Source organism: Engystomops pustulosus, chromosome 11 (genome assembly GCF_040894005.1).
Source record: "Engystomops pustulosus chromosome 11, aEngPut4.maternal, whole genome shotgun sequence".
Classification (NCBI taxonomy): Eukaryota; Metazoa; Chordata; class Amphibia; order Anura; family Leptodactylidae; genus Engystomops; species Engystomops pustulosus.
This window is the reverse complement of record NC_092421.1, coordinates 17,097,536-17,124,629: the sequence shown is the minus strand read 5'-3', so window position 1 is coordinate 17,124,629 and position 27,094 is coordinate 17,097,536. Positions and strand designations below refer to the sequence as shown.

The window sequence follows — 27,094 nt, the reverse complement described above, 5'->3', positions numbered from 1 at the left end:
ATCCTTGTGTAGTGCTTCACAGTAATAAACAGTAATGTCTGTAATGATCTTCCTACAGTTCACACATCCATGTAATCAATGCCGTACCATGACATTATGCCATAACCTTTCTTTCTAGGATCATGGGTGTTTTTTCTATTTTGCAAGAACAGGAACTCAAAGTATGACTGCACAAGATATGGCCTAGAGGTAACTGCTGGCAGTTGGGATCTGGATAGGTGTAAGGATAGGCCAGTATCTATGAAGACTCTTATAGATTGCATTGGCATATGCATCACCAATGCATGGATTATGAGGGTTCGTAGCTTGGCTATTTTCTATTAGTTACTAATTAGAGATGAGCGAGCACTAAAATGCTCGGGTGCTCGTTACTCAAGTCAAACTTTTTCCGATGCTCGAGTGCTCGTTTCGAATAACAAAGCCCATTGAAGTCAATGGGAGACTCAGAAATCAAAGGTACGCCTTATAGTCCAGTGCGCCTTATATATGAACCGTACTTACAGACAACAGCTGCCTTGAACTGTGCACAGGTCTGCCACCTGCTGGTCATTCATGCGCCTTATATATGAACCTTGACATTTAAGCAGGCATTTATTGATGGTGCGCCTTATAGTCCAAAAAATACTGTACTTATTCTGCCAATAGCAGTTTTTGTAAACTTAATGTTCATAATCCCTGCTGTGACAATGGTCCTTTTTTTTGTAATAAATGTTAATGGCTATAAGTGTCTACAAACCTGGAATTGGCTCTGTAGGGAGAGTTCTTACTTCCTAGACATCAACATAGACCTATAATGGAGTTCTTTAATGTTGAGCCAGCGAAGCTATGGATTTCTGAGAAAGCTGAAAGGACAATTTAAGTGCCTGGATGCCCATATATAAGGGAGTCTACCCCCGTCACCATTCGTTATAATCTGTTGGCCGCATTTTGTATGATTTAAAAAATATTTTTCTGTTTCTGAGAAATTCCCATTATTATCCGTATGCTAATAAGTCAGTTAGTACACGAAGGTTGTGTCCTAGGAGATATCCTATCAATGCCTGAATTATTTCCCACCAAAATAGCAAGAGATTTGTCTTGTGAAATGAATGGTTATGGTGAAAATAGCCTCACTCCAAGTAGCGAGAAAATGACCGTTAGCCAACTGCCAAATTAGCATACAGATCAAACGTGAAACATCTAGGAAATAGCATGATCAACAGAAATCATAAAGATATGGAAACCACAGTGCCTTTCTCCTCTCCGTGCTGTCAGGTGTTGGTAGTGCATGACAGGATATAGTCACTACATTCTGCTAATGGTTAATTTATCTAATGACTTTCCAATTTCCAGATTTGGAGTTGAAAAAGAAGTTGCCTTTAATTTCTGCTCACTGCACAAGCTCTGAGGAGATACCCCAGTTCCTCTGGCTTTACAGACGGTTGCTCTGTCTCACTCTCTCTCCTGCTCCCTCAGAGTTATCAGCATAATTTTAATAGTTGATTTTAGAAAGGAGGAGGATTTTGATAAAACACTTCCTTTAAGTATCACTATTTGCTTCCTTTTCGTTCTCCTTATCAGTAGAGAACAACAGACGCTATTAACAGTGTGAACACAGCCTGACTCATCTTGTGCATATCCTATAAATATATGAACCTTAAGATGGTATACAAGAGATAGCATTCAGGTATATCTCAAACTTTATAAAAATGTATGATATATTGCATCATACAATTTTTTTTACATATAAAATATAGAATTATTAATTGTAAAGACCCAAAAATAAAAATGAGCGGAAAGACGGAGAAGGAATTTAATGATTCAATTTACGCTTTCTACTCTCCGTGACACTTTTCCATTCCAGCATTGTTCAGTGCTAATGTATATCATAAAATAAGTATCTTGACCTGTGATCCACAGAAGAATCCTCTTTCTCAGGCCTGTACTCCACCTACACAAGCTGTTGAACGTATTAATAGCAGGCAGTGATCATCCCTCCATTACGGCTTACAATGACCCCCACTACTGTGTCTATTAATCGATGTCTTAACCTTCAGCTGACTAGCAAATGTTAAATGTTTAAATCATATTCACAGTACTTAAAAGCTTTGAGAAGATTGTGGTGAGCAATACTTTCATTTCCATGGTGGTAATTGTGTGTAAATGTTAAAGATTTATGCTTTTTTTTCCCCCCTACAATTTCCATGTGTCATGTCGAACGAGAAGGAAGGCTTTTCATTCCACATCAAAGTAATAGAATTGGAGATTATTTTTTTTATCAATATTAACAAAAGAACTTACATTTGTCCAGTAGGAAAATAAATTAAACTTTGAACAGAAAAAAATGGCTCATATATTTCCTATATCACCGGTGCTTAGTAGTTGTAAAGTTATAAATTACAGGCTGTCCCCTACTTAAGAACACCCAACTTACATATGATCCCTGGTTACAAATGGCCCTCTGGATGTTTACTGTACTTTAGTCCAAGGCTACAATGATCAGCTCTAAGAGTTATTAACCCCTTCCCGACGCGTGCCGTACTCCATAGCCGGTAAGTCTTTGCTGCATAATGGAGTACCGATCGCGGGTGTTTTTACATCGATCTCCGCTGGCATGGATCATCGCTCCCTGATAACGTCACGGGGAACGGCGATCCGTTGCCATGAGAGCTTCGGGTCTCACGAAGGCCCGAAGCTGTCTCGTTTTAACCCATTCATTACAATGTGCTAATTGCACATTGTAATGAATGAGGAGGAAAATCCCCATATACTGCCATACTGTGGTATGGCAGTATATGATAGGATTGATCAGACAACCTAGGGTTAAAGTACCCCAGGGAGTGTAAAAAATAGTAAAAGTAAAAATAAAAAAAGTTTTAAAAAAATTATAATAAAGAAACCTAAAAATTCAAATAACCACCCTTTCCCTAGAACTGATATAAATATTATTAAACACTAAAAATCATAAACACATTAGGTATCACCGCGTACGAAAATGCCCGATATATCGAAATTTAATAACGATTTTTTTCTGTGTTTAACCCCGTAACGGAAAATAGCGCCCAAAGTAAAAAATTGCACTTTTTTGCCATTTTGAAAAAATAACAAAATGAGTAAAAAGTGATCAAATAGCCGTACAGTCCTAAAAATTATAGCAATGAAAACGCCATCTAAAGTTGGAAAAAATGATACCACCCACAGCTCCGTACACCAAAGTATGAAAAAGTTATTGGTGCCAGAAGATGACAAAATCCCCCCCAAAAAATTTTGTACAGGAGGTTTTAATTTTTGTAAATGTATGAAAACATTATAAAACCTATACAAATTTGGTATCCCCGTAATCATACCGACACAAAGAATAAAGTAGACATGTCATTTATGGTGCTCAGTGAAAGCTGTAAAATCCACGCCCAAAAGAAAAAGTTGCAAAATGTGTTTTTTTTACCATTTTCACTGCATTTTAAATTTTTTTCCCGCTTCCCAGTACACAGCATGGAATATTAAATACTGTCACTATGAAGTGCAATTTGTTACGCAGAAAATAAGCCATCACAGAGATCTTTATGTGGAAAAATAATAAAGTTATAGATTTTTGAAGGTGGTGAGTGAAAAATTGAAGTGAAAAAAATAAAAAAAAAGGCCACGTAGTTAAGAGGTTAATGGTGTCTGCAATTAAGATTTATTGTTGATACTGGTTCTTATAACAATCCAAAAGTTTTCAAATCCAATAGTCACGGAACCAAAAAAAAATTTGGGTGGGGTTACAATTATAAAATATACAGTTGTGACTTGCATACAAATGCAACTTAAGAGTAAACCTAGAGAACCTATCTTGTAGGTAAACCGGGGACTGCCTGTATAAAAAAAAAAATCTAGAGGCAGTCAGAGGGGGTTAGGAGTACAAAAAATAAACTTGTACTTACCTTTTCTGGTGCTCCTGTTTACAGGGGCAGGAACCTCGGCTCCGTCAACTTCCGACCGCCTGGCACGCCCACCAGCCCCTTGTCCCAGTGCTGAATCACACAGCACTGGGACAATCTCGGACAACACCTTTAAATCTACTTTGTGATGTCCTTTAAATAAATTTCTCCAGTAATCATATGAGAGAAAATAGTTCCATATGCAAATGAGGAGAATGGCTACACCAAACTGGCCCATCTGTGTTTTAATTTCTACACTCCCCTGCTTCAATTAAATTAAGAGAAAAAAAAAAACAAATCCTATGTTTTAGCTAAAGTGGCATAATATGTTTAGTTTTTGGAGATGCATACTTTTACATATTAAAAAACAAATTTAAATATATCAGCAGTGACCCTAAAAGGGGTTTAATTTTGCATGATATGTACAGAAAAGCTTTTATGCCGAAATGATACTACATTTTTTTTAAATATTTATTTATTATAGGAAGTTGCTTTTAATTACACATCCTGCAATGGATATAACCTGTGATGCCCTAATAAACTTTCATCATCAAACACCTATCCAATAAAAAAAAAAGGAATCAATAAACTTTAAAATCAATGCACTGTGATCTGACTGTGTTGAAAAGTACTTTTACCAGCATGGAGTATGTACTTTTTGATTAATATGCAAATGAACACAATAAGATTGGCAGCATAATTGATTAGATTCTTTCTATTCACATGTGTATACTAGAAATGGCTTTTGTGAATTAGAAACCACATAGATCCGAACAGCTGGGACTATTGTGGAGGAGAACATTTTCTATTTATTGAAATTGAGACGCTGAAAATGAAACAGATCTGCATCTACAATTGAATAAGCCATTCGGAAAAGTGAGGTTTTGAAAAGTACAACTATACACATATAAAACTATACACATAACTATACACATCCTATGTCTGTAGAAAATGTACAGTATATGTTTCTGTGTAAGAGGTAATAACAGTACAGTGATACTAATTTGTCTATTGAGAATTAATATGAGGCCCGTGGTCCCAATGGAAAATCTAACCAACTCTCCCCCATTATGTGTCAGGTATATTAATGGTGTTTTATGAGAAAAACAGTATTTTGGCCCTGTCATAAACCAGGTCTGGTTGTGACTTCTACAGGTGTGCCCTTCTTAACTTGAATTATGTTAACAGCTTAAAGGGAATCTACTACCTAATGAAGCCCAGTAAAACCACAAACAGTACCTTACGGGCAGTGTTAATGTGCTCTGAAGGTGCCTATAAAACCAGCCAGCTCTGCAGTATGCCTGCATATAGAAGTTCTATCCCTTGCTCTCATGCAGTCAAGCAGATGGGGAGCTTGATGAAACGGTCAAGCTGGCCCGCCTCTGGATGGCTGCTTGGAGCCCCTTCCATCTCTTAGCCATGCTACATACTACCTCCTTTCTCCTGTGTGATTCTCTGGCTTGCCTGAGTTCTCACGCACGCTTAGTGTATCTGTGCTCCTTGCTGTAGCCTTACGTGTACCCAGCCAGAGTCACAGATGAAAATCACATGGGAGCACATCTCAGCTAGCGAGACATGATTCGTGCTTAGAGATGAGCGAACACTAAAATGCTCGGGTACTCGTTATTCGAGACGAACTTTTCCCGATGCTCGAGTGCTCGTCTCGAATAACGAACCCCATTGAAGTCAATGGGAGACTCGAGCATTTTTCAAGGGGACCAAGGCTCTGCACAGGGAAGCTTGGCCAAACACCTGGGAACCTCAGAAAAGGATGGAAACACCACGGAAATGGACAGGAAACAGCAGGGGCAGCATGCATGGATGCCTCTGAGGCTGCTTAAACGCACCATTATGCCAAAATTATGGGCAACAGCATGGCCATGACAGAGTGACAGAATGAAGCTAGATAGTATCTAAAACATGCAATAATTGACCCTGACACTATAGGGGACGGCATGCAGAGGCAGCGGCAGCAGGCTAGAGAGTGTCATGGTGACATACCCTAAATGGACTCAGGCTTCAAACCAATGGGTGGCAGAGAGGAACCAAAGGAGGTGAGCAAGAAGTGCTCAAATAATATCGGTACATGATAAAAGTTTGCCAGTATATTTTGTGGATTACACAGCAGGGTGGCGACAAAGTTAACATGGAAGCCATGAAAACAACCCAAAATTCTGCCTGACACAGCTCGTTTGATAAGGGGACCATGTATGGAGGCAGTGAACTAGTAGTAGATTAAAGGTGCTGCAGTTAAAACTATGTTAGTTGGATCTTGGCATGGAGCTGGCGCTCCGCTGCCAGACGAGCTTTCGCCAATCCAAGCCCCTGTCTCTAGGCTACTCCCCAAACAGCACTTTTGTATAAGATCAAGTGTAGTAGCGTTCTTATAAGTTTAGGATATGCCGGGTGAGGGGAATGTAAACAGATGCGCAAGAAGCGCATGATGCGCATGGAGCTGGCGCTCCGCTGCCAGGCGAGCTTTCGCAAATCCAAGCCCCTGTCTCTAGGCTACTCCCCAAACAGCACTTTTGTATAAGATCAAGTGTAGTAGCGTTCTTATAAGTTTAGGATATGGCGGGTGAGGGGAATGTAAACAGATGCGCAAGAAGCGCTGAAATAATATCCCTAAATGGTAAAAGTTTGCAAGTATATTTTGTGGATTACACAGCAGGGTGGCGACAAAGTTAACAACTTTGATGTGGAATGCCCTGTAATAGCTCTTGGGCGGTGTGCCTTTTATCGCCTAGGCTCAGCAGTTTCAGCACCGCCTGCTGTCGCTTAGCGACGGCACTGCTGCTGTGCCTAGAGCTACCGACTGATGGCGCCATGCCCACGGATGGTAATTCGGAGGAGGAGGAGGTGGAGGAGGGGTGGGAGGAGGTATAGTAGGCCTTTGAGACCTGGACCGAGGTAGGCCCCGCAATTCTCTGCGTCGGCAGTATATGACCAGCCCCAGGGTCAGACTCGGTCCCAGCCTGCACCAAGTTAAGTGTAGTAGCGTTCTTATAAGTTTGGGATATGGCGGGTTAGGGGAATGTAAACAGATGCGCAAGAAGCGCATGATGCGCATGGAGCTGGCGTTCCGCTGCCAGGCGAGCTTTCGCCAATCCAAGCCCCTGTCTCTAGGCTACTCCCCAAACAGCACTTCTAAGAACCTTTTGTATAAGATCAAGTGTAGTAGCGTTCTTATAAGTTTAGGATATGCCGGGTGAGGGGAATGTAAACAGATGCGCAAGAAGCGCTGAAATAATATCCCTAAATGGTAAAAGTTTGCCAGTATATTTTGTGGATAACACAGCAGGGTGGCGACAAAGTTAACAACTTTGATGTGGAATCCATGAAAACAACCCAAATTTCTGCCTGACACACCTCGTTTGATAAAGGGACGATGTATGGAGGCAGCTATATGGACGACTTTTGGAGGTAGCAATGGAGACAACGTGTGGAGGCTGCTATGGAGACAATTTAATTTGGATAGTGCCTGTATGTGGCAGTCCCAAACATTTTTCAAACCAGAGGAGCAGGTAGGTGGCCCTCCAGTAAAATGGAATAGATTGAGTGCCTGTATGTGGCAGTCCCAAAAATTCTTCAAACCAGAGGAGCAGGTAGGTGGCCCTCCAGTAAAATGGAATAGATTGAGTGCCTGTATGTGGCAGTCCCAAAAATTCTTCAAACCAGAGGAGCAGGTAGGTGGCCCTCCAGTAAAATGGAATAGATTGAGTGCCTGTATGTGGCAGTCCCAAAAATTGTTCAAACCAGAGGAGCAGGTAGGTGGCCCTCCAGTAAAATGGAATAGATTGAGTGCCTGTATGTGGCAGTCCCAAAAATTGTTCAAACCAGAGGAGCAGGTAGGTGGCCCTCCAGTAAAATGGAATAGATTGAGTACCTGTATGTGGCAGTCCCAAAAATTGTTCAAACCAGAGGAGCAGGTAGGTGGCCCTCCAGTAAAATGGAATAGATTGAGTGCCTGTATGTGGCAGTCCCAAAAATTCTTCAAACCAGAGGAGCAGGTAGGTGGCCCTCCAGTAAAATGGAATAGATTGAGTGCCTGTATGTGGCAGTCCCAAAAATTGTTCAAACCAGAGGAGCAGGTAGGTGGCCCTCCAGTAAAATGGAATAGATTGAGTGCCTGTATGTGGCAGTCCCAAAAATTGTTCAAACCAGAGGAGCAGGTAGGTGGCCCTCCAGTAAAATGGAATAGATTGAGTGCCTGTATGTGGCAGTCCCAAAAATTCTTCAAACCAGAGGAGCAGGTAGGTGGCCCTCCAGTAAAATGGAATAGATTGAGTGCCTGTATGTGGCAGTCCCAAAAATTGTTCAAACCAGAGGAGCAGGTAGGTGGCCCTCCAGTAAAATGGAATAGATTGAGTGCCTGTATGTGGCAGTCCCAAAAATTGTTCAAACCAGAGGAGCAGGTAGGTGGCCCTCCAGTAAAATGGAATAGATTGAGTGCCTGTATGTGGCAGTCCCAAAAATTGTTCAAACCAGAGGAGCAGGTAGGTGGCCCTCCAGTAAAATGGAATAGATTGAGTGCCTGTATGTGGCAGTCCCAAAAATTGTTCAAACCAGAGGAGCAGGTAGGTGGCCCTCCAGTAAAATGGAATAGATTGAGTGCCTGTATGTGGCAGTCCCAAAAATTGTTCAAACCAGAGGAGCAGGTAGGTGGCCCTCCAGTAAAATGGAATAGATTGAGTGCCTGTATGTGGCAGTCCCAAAAATTGTTCAAACCAGAGGACCGGGTAGGTGGCCCTCCAGAAAAATGGAATAGATTGAGTGCCTGTATGTGGCACTCACAAAAATTGTTTCAAACAGAGGACCGGGTAGGTGGCCCTCCAGAAAAATTAAATGCATGAAGTATAGCAAGAGCCAGTGGGCCCTGTCAAAAAATAGCCATTTTCCTCTGCTTTACTGTACAAAGAGGAGGAGAAGGAGGAAAATGAGGAGGAGGAGGAGGAGTGGATCAATTATTCAGGTTGAGCTTCCTTCACCTGGTGGAGATTGGAAATTCTGAGAAATCCAGCCTTTATTCATTTTAATAAGCGTCAGCCTGTCAGCGCTGTCAGTCGACAGGCGTGTACGCTTATCGGTGATGATGCCACCAGCTGCACTGAAAACCCGCTCGGACAAGACGCTAGCGGCAGGGCAGGCAAGAACCTCCAAGGCGTACAGCGCCAGTTCGTGCCACATGTCCAGCTTTGAAACCCAGTAGTTGTAGGGAGCTGTGTGATCATTTAGGACGATGGTATGGTCAGCTACGTACTCCCTCACCATCTTTCTGTAAAGATCAGCCCTACTCTGCCGAGACTGGGGACAGGTGACAGTGTCTTGCTGGGGTGACATAAAGCTGGCAAAAGCCTTGTAAAGCGTACCCTTGCCAGTGCTGGACAAGCTGCCTGCTCGCCTACTCTCCCTCGCTACTTGTCCCGCAGAACTACGCACTCTGCCGCTAGCGCTGTCAGAAGGGAAATACTGTTTCAGCTTGTGCACCAGGGCCTGCTGGTATTCATGCATTCTCACACTCCTTTCCTCTCCAGGGATGAGAGTGGAAAGATTTTGCTTGTACCGTGGGTCCAGGAGAGTGAATACCCAGTAATCGGTGCTGGAATAAATTCTTTGAACGCGAGGGTCACGGGATAGGCAGCCTAGCATGAAATCTGCCATATGCGCCAGAGTACCAACGCGTAAGAATTCACTCCCCTCACTGGCCTGCCTGTCCATTTCCTCCTCCTCCAACTCCTCTTCTTCTGCCCATACACGCTGAACAGTGAAGGACTCAACAATGGTCCCCTCTTGTGTCTCGCCAACATTCTCCTCCTCTTCCTCCTCATCCTCCTCCACCTCCACCTCCTCCGATATGCGCTGAGAAACAGACCTCAGGGTGCTTTGGCTATCAACAAGGGAATATTCTTCCCCCGTCTCTTGTGACGAGCGCAAAGCTTCCGACTTCATGCTGACCAGAGAGTTTTTCAACAGGCCAAGCAGCGGGATGGTGAGGCTGATGATGGCGGCATCGCCACTGACCATCTGTGTTGACTCCTCAAAGTTACTCAGCACCTGACAGATATCAGACATCCACGTCCACTCCTCATTGTAGACTTGAGGAAGCTGACTGACCTGACTACCAGTTCTGGTGGAAGTTGACATCTGGCAGTCTACAATCGCTCTGCGCTGCTGGTAAACTCTGGATAACATGGTCAGTGTTGAATTCCACCTCGTGGGCACGTCGCACAACAGTCGGTGAGCGGGCAGTTGGAGGCGGCGCTGCGCTGCCCTGAGAGTGGCAGCATCTGGGCTGGACTTCCTGAAATGCGCACAGATGCGGCATACCTTCGTGAGCAAATCAGACAGATTGGGGTATGTCTTGAGGAAACGCTGCACTATCAGATTTAACACATGGGCCAGGCATGGCACATGTGTCAGTCTGCCGAGTTGCAGAGCCGCCACCAGGTTACGGCCGTTGTCACACACAACCATTCCCGGCTTGAGGTTCAGCGGTGCCAGCCACAGATCAGTCTGCGCCGTGATGCCCTGTAATAGCTCTTGGGCGGTGTGCCTTTTGTCGCCTAGGCTCAGCAGTTTGAGCACCGCCTGCTGTCGCTTAGCGACGGCACTGCTGCTGTGCCTAGAGCTACCGACTGATGGCGCCGTGCCCACGGATGGTAGTTCGGAGGAGGAGGTGGAGGAGGGGTGGGAGGAGGAGGAGGCATAGTAGGCCTGAAACACCTGGACCGAGGTAGGCCCCGCAATCCTCGGCGTCGGCAGTATATGAGCAGCCCCAGGGTCAGTCTCGGTCCCAGCCTCCACCAAGTTAACCCAATGTGCCGTCAGCGATATATAGTGGCCCTGCCCGGCAGCACTCGTCCACGTGTCCGTGGTCAGGTGGACCTTGTCAGAAACGGCGTTGGTCAGGGCACGGATGATGTTGTCTGACACGTGCTGGTGCAGGGCTGGGACGGCACATCGGGAAAAGTAGTGGCGGCTGGGGACCGAATACCGAGGGGCGGCCGCCGCCATGAGGTTGCGAAAGGCCTCGGTCTCTACTAGCCTATAGGGCAGCATCTCCAGGCTAAGCAATCTGGAGATGTGCACATTAAGGGCTTGGGCGTGCGGGTGGGTTGCACTATATTTGCGTTTCCGCTCCAGCGTCTGGGGTATGGAGAGCTGAACGCTGGTGGATGCTGTGGAGGATCGTGGAGGCGACGATGGGGTTTTTGTGGCAGGGTCCTGGGCAGGGGGCTGACTATCAGCTGACACAGGGGAAGGAGCAGTGGTGTGCACGGCCGGAGGTGAACGGGCTTGTTGCCACTGAGTGGGGTGCTTAGCATTCATATGCCTGCGCATACTGGTGGTAGTTAAGCTAGTAGTGGTGGAACCCCTGCTGAGCCTGGTTTGGCAAATGTTGCACACCACAGTCCGTCGGTCATCCGGTGTTTCCTTAAAGAACCTCCACACTTCTGAAGATCTAGCCCTCGCCGCAAGAGCCCTCACTACGGGAGCTTCACTAGTTGACAGTGGCGCTGATGCACCAGCTCTATCCCTGCCTCTCCGTCTGGCCCCACCACTGCCTCTTCCAACCTGTTCAGGTCGAGGACTCTCCTCCGTCTCAGAAGCACTGTGTTCACCCGGCCTCTCAACCCAGCTTGGGTCTGTCACCTCATCATCCTCCGATCCCTCAGTCTGCTCCCCCCTCGGACTTCCTGCCCTGACAACAACTTCCCCACTGTCTGACAACCGTGTCTCCTCATCGTCGGACACCTCTTTACACACTTCCACTACGTCAAGAAGGTCATCATCACCCACAGACTGTGACTGGTGGAAAACCTGGGCATCGGAAAATTGCTCAGCAGCAACCGGACAAGTGGTTTGTGACTGTGGGAAGGGTCCAGAAAACAGTTCCTCAGAGTATGCCGGTTCAAATGGCAAATTTTCCTGGGAGGGGGCAGACTGGGGGGGAGGAGGCTGAGGTGCAGGAGCTGGAGGAGTGGGGATTTCGGTGACATGGGTGGACTGCGTGGAAGACTGACTGGTGGTGGACAAATTGCTCGAAGCATTGTCAGCAATCCACGACATCACCTGTTCGCACTGTTCTGGCCTCAACAGTGCTCTACCACGAGTCCCAGTAACTTCAGACATGAACCTAGGGAGTGTAGCTCTGCGGCGTTCCCCTGCTCCCTCATCAGCAGGTGGTGTCTCACCCCGCCCAGGACCACGGCCTCTGACCCCTGCAGTAGTTGGACGCCCACGTCCCCGCCCTCGTCCTCTACCCCTAGCCCTGGGGTTAAACATTTTTAAAATGAGAGTTATAACTTTTTTTTTTTTTTTACTTTTTTTTTTTTTTTTTGTGTTTTTTTGTGTTTTTTGTTTTTTTTTGTGTTTTTTGTTTTTTTTTGAGTTTTTAGAACCAAACAATCCTATCCTATTGCTATGGCTATTTTCTAGCCAAGTATCAAAGGAAGCACACTACTATGCCAGATGAGATGACACTGAGTTATTGCCTAATAGAAATCCAACCCCTACTGAATTTTGCCACTTCAGCCTTTGCTATGGATATGTGCGCCACTAAGCGCAGAACACAGCGGTCGCAAGTCTCACTACAAATTGCTCAGAATTGGCAAGTACATGCACTGCAGAAACTACAGCCACCAGCAGATCAACCAGAAATCAAATATATAGAACGCTACTGTAGGCTTCAAGAAGCTATTTGTATTCTCCTATGGCTATTTTCTAGCCAAGTATCAAAGGAAGCACACTACTATGCCAGATGAGATGACACTGAGTTATTGCCTAATAGAAATCCAACCCCTACTGAATTTTGCCACTTCAGCCTTTGCTATGGATATGTGCGCCACTAAGCGCAGAACACAGCGGTCGCAAGTCTCACTACAAATTGCTCAGAATTGGCAAGTACATGCACTGCAGAAACTACAGCCACCAGCAGATCAACCAGAAATCAAATATATAGAACGCTACTGTAGGCTTCAAGAAGCTATTTGTATTCTCCTATGGCTATTTTCTAGCCAAGTATCAAAGGAAGCACACTACTATGCCAGATGAGATGACACTGAGTTAGTGCCTAATAGAAATCCAACCCCTACTGAATTTTCCCACTTCAGCCTTTGCTATGGATATGTGCGCCACTAAGCGCAGAACACAGCGGTCGCAAGTCTCACTACAAATTGCTCAGAATTGGCAAGTACATGCACTGCAGAAACTACAGCCACCAGCAGATCAACCAGAAATCAAATATATAGAACGCTACTGTAGGCTTCAAGAAGCTATTTGTATTCTCCTATGGCTATTTTCTAGCCAAGTATCAAAGGAAGCACACTACTATGCCAGATGAGATGACACTGAGTTAGTGCCTAATAGAAATCCAACCCCTACTGAATTTTCCCACTTCAGCCTTTGCTATGGATATGTGCGCCACTAAGCGCAGAACACAGCGGTCGCAAGTCTCACTACAAATTGCTCAGAATTGGCAAGTACATGCACTGCAGAAACTAAAGCCACCAGCAGATCAACCAGAAATCAAATATATAGAACGCTACTGTAGGCTTCAAGAAGCTGTTTGTATTCTCCTATGGCTATTTTCTAGCCAAGTATCAAAGGAAGCACACTACTATGCCAGATGAGATGACACTGAGTTATTGCCTAATAGAAATCCAACCCCTACTGAATTTTCCCACTTCGGTCTTTGCTATGGATATGTGTGCCACTAAGAGCTAAACACAACGGTAGCAAGTCCCCCTGCTAATTCCTCACAAAATGGTAAAAGATGCAAATTAAAATAAAAAAAGTAGAACGTTATTGTAGCCCTAAGAAGGGCTGTTGGGTTCTTTGAGAATCACTCCTGCCTAACAGTAAGCTAATAGAACACCCTAACGCTTTCCCTGACCAGCAGCAGCTCTCTCCCTAGCGGCATCCAGAGACAGAATGATCCGAGCAGCGCGGCCAGCGGCTAGTCTATCCCAGGGTCACCTGATCTGGCCAGCCAACCACTGCTATCGACGTGTAAGGGTACCACGTCATGCTGGGTGGAGTGCAGAGTCTCCTGGCTTGTGATTGGCTCTGTTTCTGGCCGCCAAAAAGCAAAACGGCGGGAGCTGCCATTTTCTCGAGCGGGCGAAGTATTCGTCCGAGTAACGAGCAGTTTCGAGTACCCTAATGCTCGACCGAGCATCAAGCTCGGACGAGCATGTTCGCTCATCTCTATTCGTGCTCCTAATGGGCTATAAAGCAGCGAATGCGACAATATGTGACTCTGACCGGACAGCACAGGGCAGAAGCAAAGAAAATAGGCCCACTGACTGTGCAGGAACCCTGGCAAGCTGGAGATACACATAGGAAGGCAGGGCATAGCGCTGCTAAGAGAAGGGGCTGGGGGCTCAGTCCAAGCAGCCATCGGGAGGAAGGTCAGCTTGACTGCTTCGTCAAGCTCCCCACCTCCTAGACTGCATGAAAGCAAGGAATATAAGTTCGCTTTACAGGCATTCTGCAGCACTCATAAAAAAACATTCAGAACACATTAAAGCTGCCAGGTAATGTACTTTTTCAGGTATTAAAAGGGTATCAGGTTCCCTTTAAAAGAAGTCTACCACAGGAATCAAACTTTATATATAAACTAAATTAGGAGAAGTGTGCGAGGTTAATAAAGTGAACTTTTATCTTTATTTATAAATGAAGCACAAGCACAAACCCGAAATGACCACTAATAACCACAACTGGTGCTAATGCCATCACCATTGAAATGTCAACATGCACCTGGCATTTACAGTGGGTATGGAAAGTATTCAGACTCCTTTAGACTTTTCATTCTTTGTATCATTGCAACCAAATGGTAACTACTTTTTGCTCATTAATGTACACTCTGCACCTCATTTTGACAGAAAAAAATTAAATGTAAATATTTTTACTATTTTTTAAACAGGAAAAACTGAAACACATGGCCCTAAGTACTTAGACCCCTTGCTGTGAAACCCACATGCTGTCCATTTCCTTCTGATCCTGTTGAGATAGTTCTACTCCTTCATTGGAGTCCAGTTTTGTTTTCTTCAACTGATCGGTCTTGATTAGAAAAGGCCCACACCTGTCTATATAACAACTCGCAGTGCATGTCAGAGCACATGACAATCATGAGGTCTAAGGAATTGTCCAATGAGCTCAGAGACAGAACTGTGGTAAGACACAGATCTGGCCAAGGTTACAAAATAATTTCTGCAGCACTCAAGGTTCATAAAACCACAGTGGTCTCCATAATCATTAACTGAACCATTTAGCCAAACTAAGCAATTGTGGGAGTAGAACCTTGGATGAGACAGGTAAAGAAGAACCCCAAGATCACTGTGGCTGAGCTCTAGAGATGCATTGGTTAGATGGGAGAAAGTTCCACAAAGTCAACTGTCACTGCACTCTCCACCAGTGAGGGCTTTATTTCAGAGTATGCCACTACTCAGTGCAAGACACATGAAAGCTGCATACAGTTTGCAAAAAAAATGAAGGACTCCCAGACTATGAGAAATAAGCGTACAATTCTGATGAGATGAATAATGAACTTTTTGGTGTTAACTCTAAGCAATATGTGTGGAGAAAACCAGGTGCTGCCCATCACCTGTTAAATTCCAACAGTGACACATGGTGTTGGCATCATCATGCAATAGGGATGTTTATCAGCTGCAGGGACAGGTTGACTGGCTGCAACAGAAGGAAAGATGAATTTGGCAAAGTACAGAGATATCCTGGATGAAAACTTCTTCCAGAGTGCTCTGGACCTCAGACTGAGCTGAAGGTTTACCTTCCAACAAGACAACCTAAGCACACAGCTAAAATAACAAAGCAGTGGCTCCAAAACAGCTCTGTGACCATTCCTGACTGGCCCAGCCAGAGCCCTGACCTGAATCCAATTGAGCATCTCTGGAGAACTTTAAAATGGCTTCCACAAATGTTTACTATCCTGTGGGAACTGGAGAGGATCTGCAAGGAAGAATGGCAGAGGATCTACAAATCCAGGTGTGAAAAACTTGTTGCAATATTTTTAAGAAGACTCCTGGCTGTACAAGCTCAAAAGCTGCCTCTTCTCAATACTGAGTAAAGGGTCTGAATACTTCTGATAATGTGATATTTTAGTTTTTCTTGTTTAATAAATATAGAGCATGTATTTGCATCCGTATGCCCCATAGAAGTCATAGGGGAACATATAAAATACGGGCTGCACTGCATACGGTTTATGCTGCTGTATAAGCGTGCAGTACCCAGAACTAGCAGGAGGTGCTTTCTGTAGGCCAACCAATAGTCAGCCATCCATCATTTGCCAGCCCACCATTTTTCATATGGATACAGTATGGATACAGTGCCATGCCGATGAAAATTGTGATGTAAATACAGTTTCATACAGACTTGCACAGCACAGAAATACAGGGCTGAAGAAATCACAGGTTTGTGTGAATGTAGCCTAAAGTCATGCTTTCCTCATCTCAGTGTGCCCCTACTGTTGTAATTGACCTTATTCACCAGACTACTTCTAGTTATGATGCCCATGGATGCAGGACCATCATCAGGGAACATTCTGAGATGGGGAGAGCTTGACTTAAAGGAAACCTACCACTTGAAATGGCAGGTTTAAGAAGAAAACACCGAGCACCAGCTCAGGGTGAGCTGGTGCCGGAGCTTACCATGCGCGCGGCTCTCCTTCACTTCCTATGTAGCCGCGCGCATGGTAAGCGCCGAGCGCGTACCTCCCTGCAGCGGCTATAAAGTTTAAAAAGTGTTTTAAACCGCGATACTGCGGTTTAAAACACTAACAAAAATAAGCTCCGGCACCAGCTCACCCTGAGCTGGTGCTCGGTGGTTTCTTCTTAAACCTGCCATTTCAAGTGGTAGGTTTCCTTTAAGTACTGAGCTCTCCACCTCCCTGACTTACAACCAAGTTCAAAGTTGTTGTTTTTCTGGACAATGTCATTACTCTGGACCATGAAAGAAACATGATCTGAAAGGTGCTTAAATGCTTTACAACATACTGGTATTGGTTTATTAGATTCATTTCCATTTACAGGTTCCTTTTAACATTAGTACCACAAAAAAATGTGCTTGCCATATGAAGACCTTTGTATTTTCTATTGATAACTTTTTTAAAGATAATTTTCTATAGACTGAAAAACTTTGTCAACTTTATCCTCTTACCAGAAGTAGTTTTAATTGAAATTTATTAATATATTTGTATTTCTGCCATCACATTAATGAGAATGACTTTCATAATAAGTTTATACCGCAAAAAAAAAAAACACTGCACAATTAATCTTGCAAATATATGTAAATCATATTCTTTCGGAAATGAAAGCCTTTCTGCTTTGGAGCCATGTATCTTAATAATCACTTTGGCAGGTAAATTAAGACTTTCAAAAACTTCAGAAAAACAAAATCATTTTGAGCAAACTGCCAAATGAAAGTGCAATGCAAATATCTCCTACAGTTCTATCCATCACGTTGTTTGTAAATAAATAGAAATATGTGTAAATATAAAAGAGACAAAGGAGGTTTTTAGAGCCTGGAGATAATTTGAATATTGCGTTCACATAATGAGTTTTGCATTAATTATTCTATTCTTTAAAGCCTTCGTATTTGGAGTACTTGACTTTCCAATGTCTCACTTTTTATGCTTGTACATTTTAGAGGAATGTCACCTTGACATAGATTCTCATAGAAGAGTTTTGGCATTAAAAAGACTTGACCCACTTTGCGAAGGAACAATAGATGATTCATATATAAAAAAATGTTTCTTTACAATCTTGGTAACAGCTTGCATACACTATGAGATAACATAATTGTTCACACTAATTGCTTTTAATCTTTGACACTTGTAGAACTTGGAGACACCTGGTCTCTTAGGAATGAATTAGAAACTTGTGTAAAAGTCAGGTTTTTTTTTTTTTTTGGTTTTTTTTTAAATATACTGTTCACATAAAGAAAGTTAGCACAAATTTCAAAGGAAGGAAGGTTTATTTAAGCACTTGAAGAAAAATCAAACTACTACATTTTCCCCTGCCTTTTATTTATTTCCATTCAGGACATCACGTGCAAGGAGTTTTGTCTCCAGAAATGTTTAACCCCTTCAAGTCATTTCTGTCTTTGTATTTTTTTCCCCTTCCCTCATACTGAAATAGCATATAAATATATTTGAATATATTAGGTACCAGTTAAAAAGATTTATGTTTTATTTATAATATTTTTTTTGTAATAATTAGTAACATCATCTTTATGTATAAATAATTTCTAATGTATAATCTATATTACATTTTTCAAACCGTATAACAAGCTAAACCTAATGCTTCTTCTGTATAGGTTCTATAGGTTTGTTCTTAAGTTGAATTTGTATGTAAGTCGGAACTGTATATTTTATAATTGTAACCCCAGACAGAATTTTTTTTTGATCTCTGTGCCAATTGGATTTTAAAAATGTTGGATTGTAATAAGAACCAGGATTAATAATAAAGCATATTTGCAGACATATTTAATAATTGTTACAGCTGTTTATTGTAACCTAGGGCTAAAGTACAGTAATTTAACAATATCCTTAAGTCGGGTGTTCTTAAGTAGGGGACCGCCTATATGTTTGGTTCTATAGTACCTGGAAACAAACTTTTTGCGTCATATTAAAGACATGGTCATAGAGGCATAGATGGACATAGAGGTAGTTATAAAATAGCCATAAACTCTATGTGATCTGAAAGATGAGATTCTTATCTTTAATATGACAGGTGCTACAGAACCAAAGATAGGGGCTTCCGAGTGGAAACTACTCCTGCAGAGAGACAGAAAGATGGACATACAGAAAGGGACAGACAGAAAGAGACATACGTAGACACCTGCGGATAGTAAAAAAACTGCTTCAAGCACCAAACCCCCCCCCCCCCCAAATATAAATAATGACTTCCTTTTTTTAGTTACATCTTGAAATGACAGTCAAAGGGTACTGCCAAATGCTGATGCATTTTGGGAAAAAAACATTGGGTGCCCTTTATTATAGCATGAAAGAGGCACATACAGAAAGAAAGACAGACAGATACAGATAAGCAGGCAGATAGATGGATATAGATATAAAATATTTATTGTTAACCCATTCTATTTTGTTAAAGCTAAGAGCAGTTATTGAGTATCCTGGGCAACGCTTGTGGCTACAGCTAATGTGGCAATAAAAACAAAAGTGGAATCACACAGACAAAACAATGTTTGTGTGCATGTAGCCAAGCATTGTGATAATATTTCGTGTCAATAATGTCATAATATTTCATGTCAATGGTTGTCTTAATCCGAGGTATCCGAGTCTCTATGCTTGTCTATAGGATGACTTGCATATAACATCTTAAATTTTCAAGACTTCATTTAAACAAAGGGGCACATTTATTTAACCGGTCCCTGTGCAATCCCTGAGGTGCGTTGTCCGTCAAGGATAAAGTCTGTCGCGATTCAACAAGATTGTGCCCCCAAGATCCTGCATGTGTCGCTTCCCTGCTCAGGTCCACCGGAGTTCACCATCTTCTTCCCGGTGTATGTGAGTGCATGGCTTGTGACACAATTTGAATTTTAAATCCTGCGCTTAGTACGAATCAGTCAGGTTGTCTGATGGCCACGCCCCCCCCTGATTTGTGTCGCATGAAAGTCAATGCGATTGTACCAAAAACCCCTGTTAAATGCAGCGCAAAACTGAAATAGTTGGGATACCCGTTGGAAATGCGGTCCCCGGACCCTAAGTAAATGTGACCCTATGTTTTTGAAAAATGTGACTGGTCCCTATTAATGCAGTTGAAAATGTTAAACTCATTTTTGTGGGCGAAGAAAAGTTTTTATTTTCTTCCAAGGCAATAAACAAAATGAGCATTCCATGGTTTCATAAAAATCAATAATAAAACAAATTCTCTGCAAAGCAATAACAGCTGAACGTATTCACCTTCTATTGCTTCTCCTGAAATGACAGAGATAGTTTAATATTTTTTTTTTGCTTGCGAAGACCGCAGACGCATATATATCACTTAGTAATGAAATGCTTTTTGCCCTCACTTATATCAGGATCATGCATCATAGACCTCAACTGAATGTCATCTCTGAGGCGTTTAGGCTGTGATCACCCTATTGTGTGAAGTGTGTGTTGAATTGCCAAGAAATATTTTGTGGTCAATACTAAATTATTTCTATGCAGTAATGCTAATCAGGCAACTTCTATTTTTCTTTTACTATCTGAATATAATAATCAAATAAATACTAGAACACTGTATGCCCTAAAATTCTCCCCCGTAAAGCCAAAGCTCATTTCTAGAAATATTTTTTCACGACAGTGGGGCAAAGTTAAAGGTATGTTCCAACTTATTTCTACATCAATCTAATAATGGAGTCTGACATTTGCAATGCTCACCAATCCATTGGTCCAAGTAATAGAATGGACACAGAGAATAGATGTGCTCTGTAGGTACTGGCTTGGTACTGCCCGTTCAAGTGTGTGGAAGTGTTTTTTTTTTTAATCCTGCGAACCTTTGATGTGCTGCAGCCTTCTGTCCATGATTAATGTATCTTTTACTTTTAGTTTGTTATCCCCTCATACACAGTTAATAGTCCAAAGCTGAAAGCTGTAGTATCTTTATGCACAACCTTCCTCAGAGCATTAATGGTGTACAATGCAATATGGAAATTCAGGTAGGTTAAGGGCAAATAAATACAGAGAAAGCCCAAACATCTACTTTCGACAGCACAATAATTAAATGACGGTGCACTCACCCTGACTTGACCCACAAAAGCATTTACTTCTTCTTCTTGAACTGAGAAATTTCTAGGCAAGTAAGGATCGAAAACCGGGTCATTGTCATTCACATCCGTCACCACCACATTAACGGTAGCAGTTGATGTCTACAAGAAAATATATGTTCGTTTTAGTGCATTACATATTTCATACAGACTCAAATGGATTCATTCATGTGCACACTCTCCTTACAGTTTGTTTTGTTAGTAAAGTGTACATTATTTGTTTTCACATCATTGCTTAGAGCTTTCCCAAAGAAGAATAACCTAAAAAGCTGTCATAAAATCTGTCATTCAAAACACAAAACAAAAACATTTGACGGACATTATAAAACCCCTTGAATAGTAGTGTTGGAAACGGTAAAATACATCAAAGTAGAACAATAATAGTTCTCGAGGAGACTATGGCAGCTGATTTTCAAAGAATAAAGCAGATACAATGTTTTCATTCTGTAATATTATAAAGTCACAAAAAATGTGGCAATTTCACTACAGTGCTTCGGGAAAGGGGAGGAATATCTCACAGGAGGATTAGTGCTATAGTTATCTGTGTACAGGGGAAATTGATCATCACTGGACTTTTTCAAATCCAGGTTGCTAAAGACTGTATTAACTAAGACCACACAGTTTTACATAGCTGCCTATCACCGTCTTCTCCAGGCTCCTGGTGCTGGTCTTCATTAAGCTGGACACACCGAGATTGTTATAAAAAAGGAGTTTTAAAAAGCAGCTGCAGACTAACGGGTGCAATGTTCAGCGCTCCGGGCTGCTCAATTATTCACACCTCCTGCGTAATAGATACCTCCCTCTCCCATACTTGAGAGGGAGGCGACATCATGCAAGAGGTGTGAATAATTAACAGCCTGAAGCTCCGGACATTGCGTCCCGCTTTCTTACTCTTTTTTTTCCACAGCGATCTCGGTGTATCAAGCTTATTCCCTTAATGACATGTGACGTATTAGTATGTCACACGTCAGCTGTGGGTGTATGGAGAGGGCTCACAGGCTGAGCCCTCTCCATACAAAGTGGGTGTTTTCTGCATATTGCAGCAAACACCCACCAGTAACACCAGTGATTGGTGCTAGCACTGATCACTGATGGTGGCAGTAAAAAAGTGGTGGCGCATAGATGTCTCCAACCGTCGCTTCCCATGACGTGATTGGTCAGCAACTATCTGTCACCATGACAGCTTGAATATTTTCTGATCATTTGTTACAATGTGGCACATTGTAATAGATGATCAGTAAAATCCTATTATACTGTCATACTGTAGTATGGCAGTATATGGTAGGATCAATTATGCAACCCACGTTTAAGGTGCAAAACCTGAGCTTTGTGGGTCGGGTCCGCTCAACACAATATGGGATTGATGAGAATCTATGAAACATCTTTTCCTTGCAGATTTTTGACATGTCACTTTCACCGGTTCTGAAATCAACCTTTGCAATGACCCCCCCCCCCCCTCATTGAGAAAATCAAGGCATTAGATGCATAAGAAACCAGCCAAATTCTGTTTTTATGTGAGATCTTCAAGATGTGGCTATACAGGCTTCTATGAGGACAGGTTTGGGAAGCAATCCCAGATGGAATTTCAGAAAGTTTCTACAGGAGTGCTGACCCGAATAGATATTTAGGGGCTGCAGTAATAGAGGGGGTTTCATTCATTAGCCAATCTATTACCACCAAAATACATCAATATAAATACCAAACAGTATCATACAGTGGTCCCAATTGACAAACATATGGAGTTTCCCCACTATTTAATAAAGACATGATTTTTTTTTTTAAGTTTTCGAAATAGATTTGGGAAACTAATCATTACGTTTGCTGTGCACCTATAACAAACGTTGTGTAATAGTTAAAATTTACAAGTGCGGTTTGCAGGCACAATTTCTGCTCATCTTTCTACTCAAATCTATCTACTCATTATATTAAAAATTAGGCAGTTACCAAGCGTTTGTTCATTTTTTTGGTGAACACCTGCGGTCGCGCCGTTAGAGTTGTATGAACGTATGACATTTTACTGAATAGATGTTCCTTTCCTCACAATTTTCACAGGGTGCCTTCTGTGATAATTTCTGAAATTGTCCTTCAATAGGAACCTTGTTGGGTTTTAAAAGCATCTCAAGTGCTTCTTCTTTTCATCTGCATCCAATATTAGCTTTTGTTATAAGGTCTCGCTGTGGTTCTCATGGACATTAAGTGAATGTTCAGAATGGGAAGGACACTTTTTATCCATGTGTGCTTCACCTCTTAAGTCGTTTGACAGGGGATTACATGCGATGAAACACATCTGTGTAGCTAACAGAAGTCTACTGTCAGTATAGGGAATGGAAGTTGCTGCAGGTTGAAATCATTTTGTTCACAAATTGCCGCAAGCTGAGATCAATCTTTTTTCATGTTATTTCCTGCCGGCTACTTTGGAGAAACGCAACAAATGCTTTTCAATGCTATTTTTTTAACTGCTTTATAAAATGTTAATATTAAGCTTATAAAACATGTTTGAGGTTCAAGTGCTAATGTTTAAATGGATAGCATCAAAGAACATCATTTATCAAGGTAAAATATATACAATAAGCATATGTTATAAAGGAAACACTGTTATGCTAAAAACTAAAGTCAGTAGGGTAGGGAAGTCGGTCGCGTCACTCCACAGGGGTTTACAAGGTGTTCGCAAGGGCTATAAGTTGGCTTTAATTACGGATTTGTTTATATTTATTCTTTTTGGATGTATTTTTGGAATTTATTCTAGAACCAGTACTAACATATTTATGCTATTACCAAGTAGGATTTTGATAGGGGTGACCGGAGGGGATAGACTCATATATATATATTCCATTATGGTGTATTCTAATTATGTTTTAAGATGTTTGTCCTATTGTGATGTCTTTGTTTTGGTTTCTAATAAATTGTAAATTTTTCGACTTTATTTTTGGTGTGCATGTTGTCCCTTTGCGGTCAGCATCAAAAACAATTTATAAAGTAAACACTGTTGCCCTAAAAACAAACGGAAACTTTCTAGATACAAAATATGGTAGCGTAGTAGTAATACCCGAGTTTATTACAGATGCCATAAAAATCTTATAGACTCCTAATAAGGAGGGGTGCAGCGCCCCCAAAGGTTCTGGCCTGATCCTCTTGTAGATAAAGTAAAAAGCGGGCAGCACTCTGTGGTTCCAATTTCAAAATAAAAGGTGAACTTTATTGAACAAGTGGCAACGTTTCGGTGTATAACACCTTCATTACGCAGATAACAAGTTACCCACATTGAATATATATATAGAAAAACATAGTAGGTGATTAACATAGAGAGGCGTGTCTTAAAGTACCTGTGCAATATTGTGTAAATTCATCATTGTACAAACATATAAAAAAATACATCCAAAGGTAAAGTGCATCGATTTCAAATACAAGTATAAAACAATGTCATTATTCGCTGTCCGATTATACAGTACAAAGTGTAATCATAAAGTGTACGAGTGCAAAGACAATTGTGTAAAAAAGGGGTTAAAATTACCCAAAAGGCTCTGGTGAGAACTCTCATGGTGAAAGCCTCAGGTCCACAGCTGATGTAATCTCAGCATCTGTGGATCCAACCTGCACATTGGTGCCCAGAGGCTGCCGAGAAGCCATCTTGGTAAAGGGCAACCAAGCCCTCGATGCAGTATGCACCAATGCAAAAAAAGAAAATAAACAAATGACCTGTAACAACAACTTAAAGGGTCAAATGAGCATATACACATTGTCCTAAGTAATGGGGGTTCTTTAAGTAAGGGGACTGTCCTCGTTACCATGGCAACAACATAATAAAGTAATATTCATCTCTACACGGTATACACATATTCAAGGTGATTTATGTTAGGTAGTGCTAGGTGACCACTATGGTGATACATCACCTAATGAAAGATGAAAGAATGCGTGCCAGTGGGATATTTATTGAGTATAGTCACATCCCAAAGAGGTTGCAAAATACCACGGTGGGAGATGTGGCATAAATCACGCTCACACCCTCCAACTTGGGGATCCAAAGCCACTGCAGGTGGCAACCTACATTGTCCCACATATATGTGGGTATTTAGTGGCACAAAGTGGCTTAAATCCTATACAACCATGGGTATATTGTATGGATATATGTTATAGTTGGCACAGGGCATGATGTTAATGAAAAAAAGAAAAAATCATAATGATTCATATGAAAAAATGAGGTATCATCCACCAAGAGAGATGTCACCCATCCGATATCATAATATAGATGGTCAACAAATTTATCTGAATAAAAAAATGTATCTAAAGAAATAAAGATCACATAATTATTACTCATGTCGTATCTCAGTCACTTGTTACACGGATATAGCATCGATCACAAATGGATTCTATACATTCCTTATAAAACACTGTCCAGGTTACACTATACATTTAAGCTATTCAGCTTGAGGGGGTTTAGTCTATGAATCCAGTTCAGTTCCATTTTTTCACAGTTACCACCTCGTTTGAGGGGGGCTTTATTGTATTCCCAAATGTAACCATGTGCAATTGTAAAGTCACTAATCTATAAGACAAGGTTTCAAATCTTCGTCTGAGTTTAATATCACCTGGTTCCTTCAGGAAAGTAACATCCCCTTGCAACCTCTGTATGATCCTCTCCTTTCCATCTGATCCTCTCCTCTCCATCTTTCATTAGGTGATCTATCACCATAGTGGGCACCCAGCGCTAACTACCATAAATCACCTGGAATATGTGTATACTGTGTAGAGTTGTATATTACTATGTTGTTGTCTTGGTAACGAGGGCAGTATAGATTACTTATAGATCGATCCTTTAGTAGTTTACAACTTCCCCCCTTACTTAGGACAATGTATATATGCTCATTTGATTCTAGATATAGGAATGAGGTGGAGAGACAAGAGGAGACAGAGAGCGCTCCTATGGTGTATTACCCTTGATAATATGGATATCAGTGTTGTGGTATTCCACTCACAACTCCTTTTGATACCTGTAACAATGCTCTAAGCCGCTGCCCGGTCCCGCTGTTCGCTCTCCTGTAAACAGTATACAGTATTCAAGAGCATCCGAATGGGGTGCGTTGATGTTCTCCTCAAGTTTTGAGACAGGCGCTGACTTACTCGGAAGCTTTTCCTTTAAAAAGGCTTTTTTTTTTATTTCAGTCATAAATGGCGATAAAACAATAAAAGGTTCTTACAATTAAAAATTGGAATAACGCGTTTCGCGCTAGGACTTAGCGCTTCCTCAGATTCCTTAGCATACAATTAGCTGCTTGACATTTACAGATGACAGGGAGCAATAAAAAAACAAAACAAACAGGAAGTCCACCAGTGAGACTTCCGGCCCAGAACCGCATGGGGACAGACGGGCCAGTGGCGACATCAAACCGTTACTTACAACAAGTTAAAATAAAATCAAGTATTAGCAGGTGAAATACATGGCATTAATCGCAGTAAAAACATAAATATGATTACTTATCCAGCTTGATTAGATCGGAGTCCTAGGACTACAAAAATGAAGCTGCCCTTGGAACTACAAGAATAATTATTATTATTATTATTATTATTAAAGATAACATAAAATAACTGACAATGGAATAAAGCAATTTTTACTTTAGAAATGTAAATGCTTTACAGGTTATTAGTATTTCATATAAAAATGATTATTCCATTATAGCTATGCCCCAATATCAGATATTTTGTTAGACATCTGCAGTTCTGAAAAAAGTTTCCTCATCATTTCTTGTCACTAATTCTGGCCTTTCATTAAAATTCTGAAAATAAGTGATGTGAAACAATTCACTATCAAGGCTAGCTTACTAATAGAAATATAATATATGGTTTTTATTCTGGTATTCCGTGCTGAAAGCTGAGCTGAAAGAATTATCTTAAAATATTTATTTGTATTTCCCTTTAGTCCTAGGCATGAATGAGTCATTTATTACTCCTCGCGTTTATATATTTATTTCTGTCCATTGTGCTGAAACTTTGCCAGGTTCCGTTACATCAATCTGCATTTGTATGGAATTTATTCTGATTTTCTATTTTATTCTGAGTGAATTAAGACTTTTAGAAATGGCATGACATACTTGAACAGTTTTTACCTTCCAGTGATATACCATGACATGTGCAAAATGTGGTGCCTAAGAAAATATGCAATGTAATTGGAAATTTGCTGTAAGCAGTCAGGCAAGTCCACAGGGAACAGACAAGAACTCCAAGGTTTCAAAAGTAATAAGAACCTTTGAGGTTTCAAAGCAGACTACTGATCCTTGTTGGATACATTTTTTTTCTAGCCTTTTACAATTAATAAAGGTGTCATCCAATCATAAATTGGAAAATAACTTTTATAATTCTGTCTAAAAGTAGACTTCTATGGAAGGGGATTAGCAGAAAAAAATAGAAATCTC

The 27,094-nt window shown here is 41.6% G+C and overlaps 1 protein-coding gene across 1 annotated transcript in view; it reads right to left on the bottom strand.

Annotated features, from left to right (window-relative positions):
- Positions 1–27,094, bottom strand: part of PCDH15 (protocadherin related 15) — a 934,666-nt gene that overhangs the window by 282,716 nt on the left and 624,856 nt on the right. Inside the window, exon 19 of the mRNA XM_072131129.1 lies at positions 20,661–20,789. Coding sequence (XP_071987230.1) covers positions 20,661–20,789 — 129 coding nt within the window. The remainder of the gene's footprint in view (positions 1–20,660; positions 20,790–27,094) is intronic.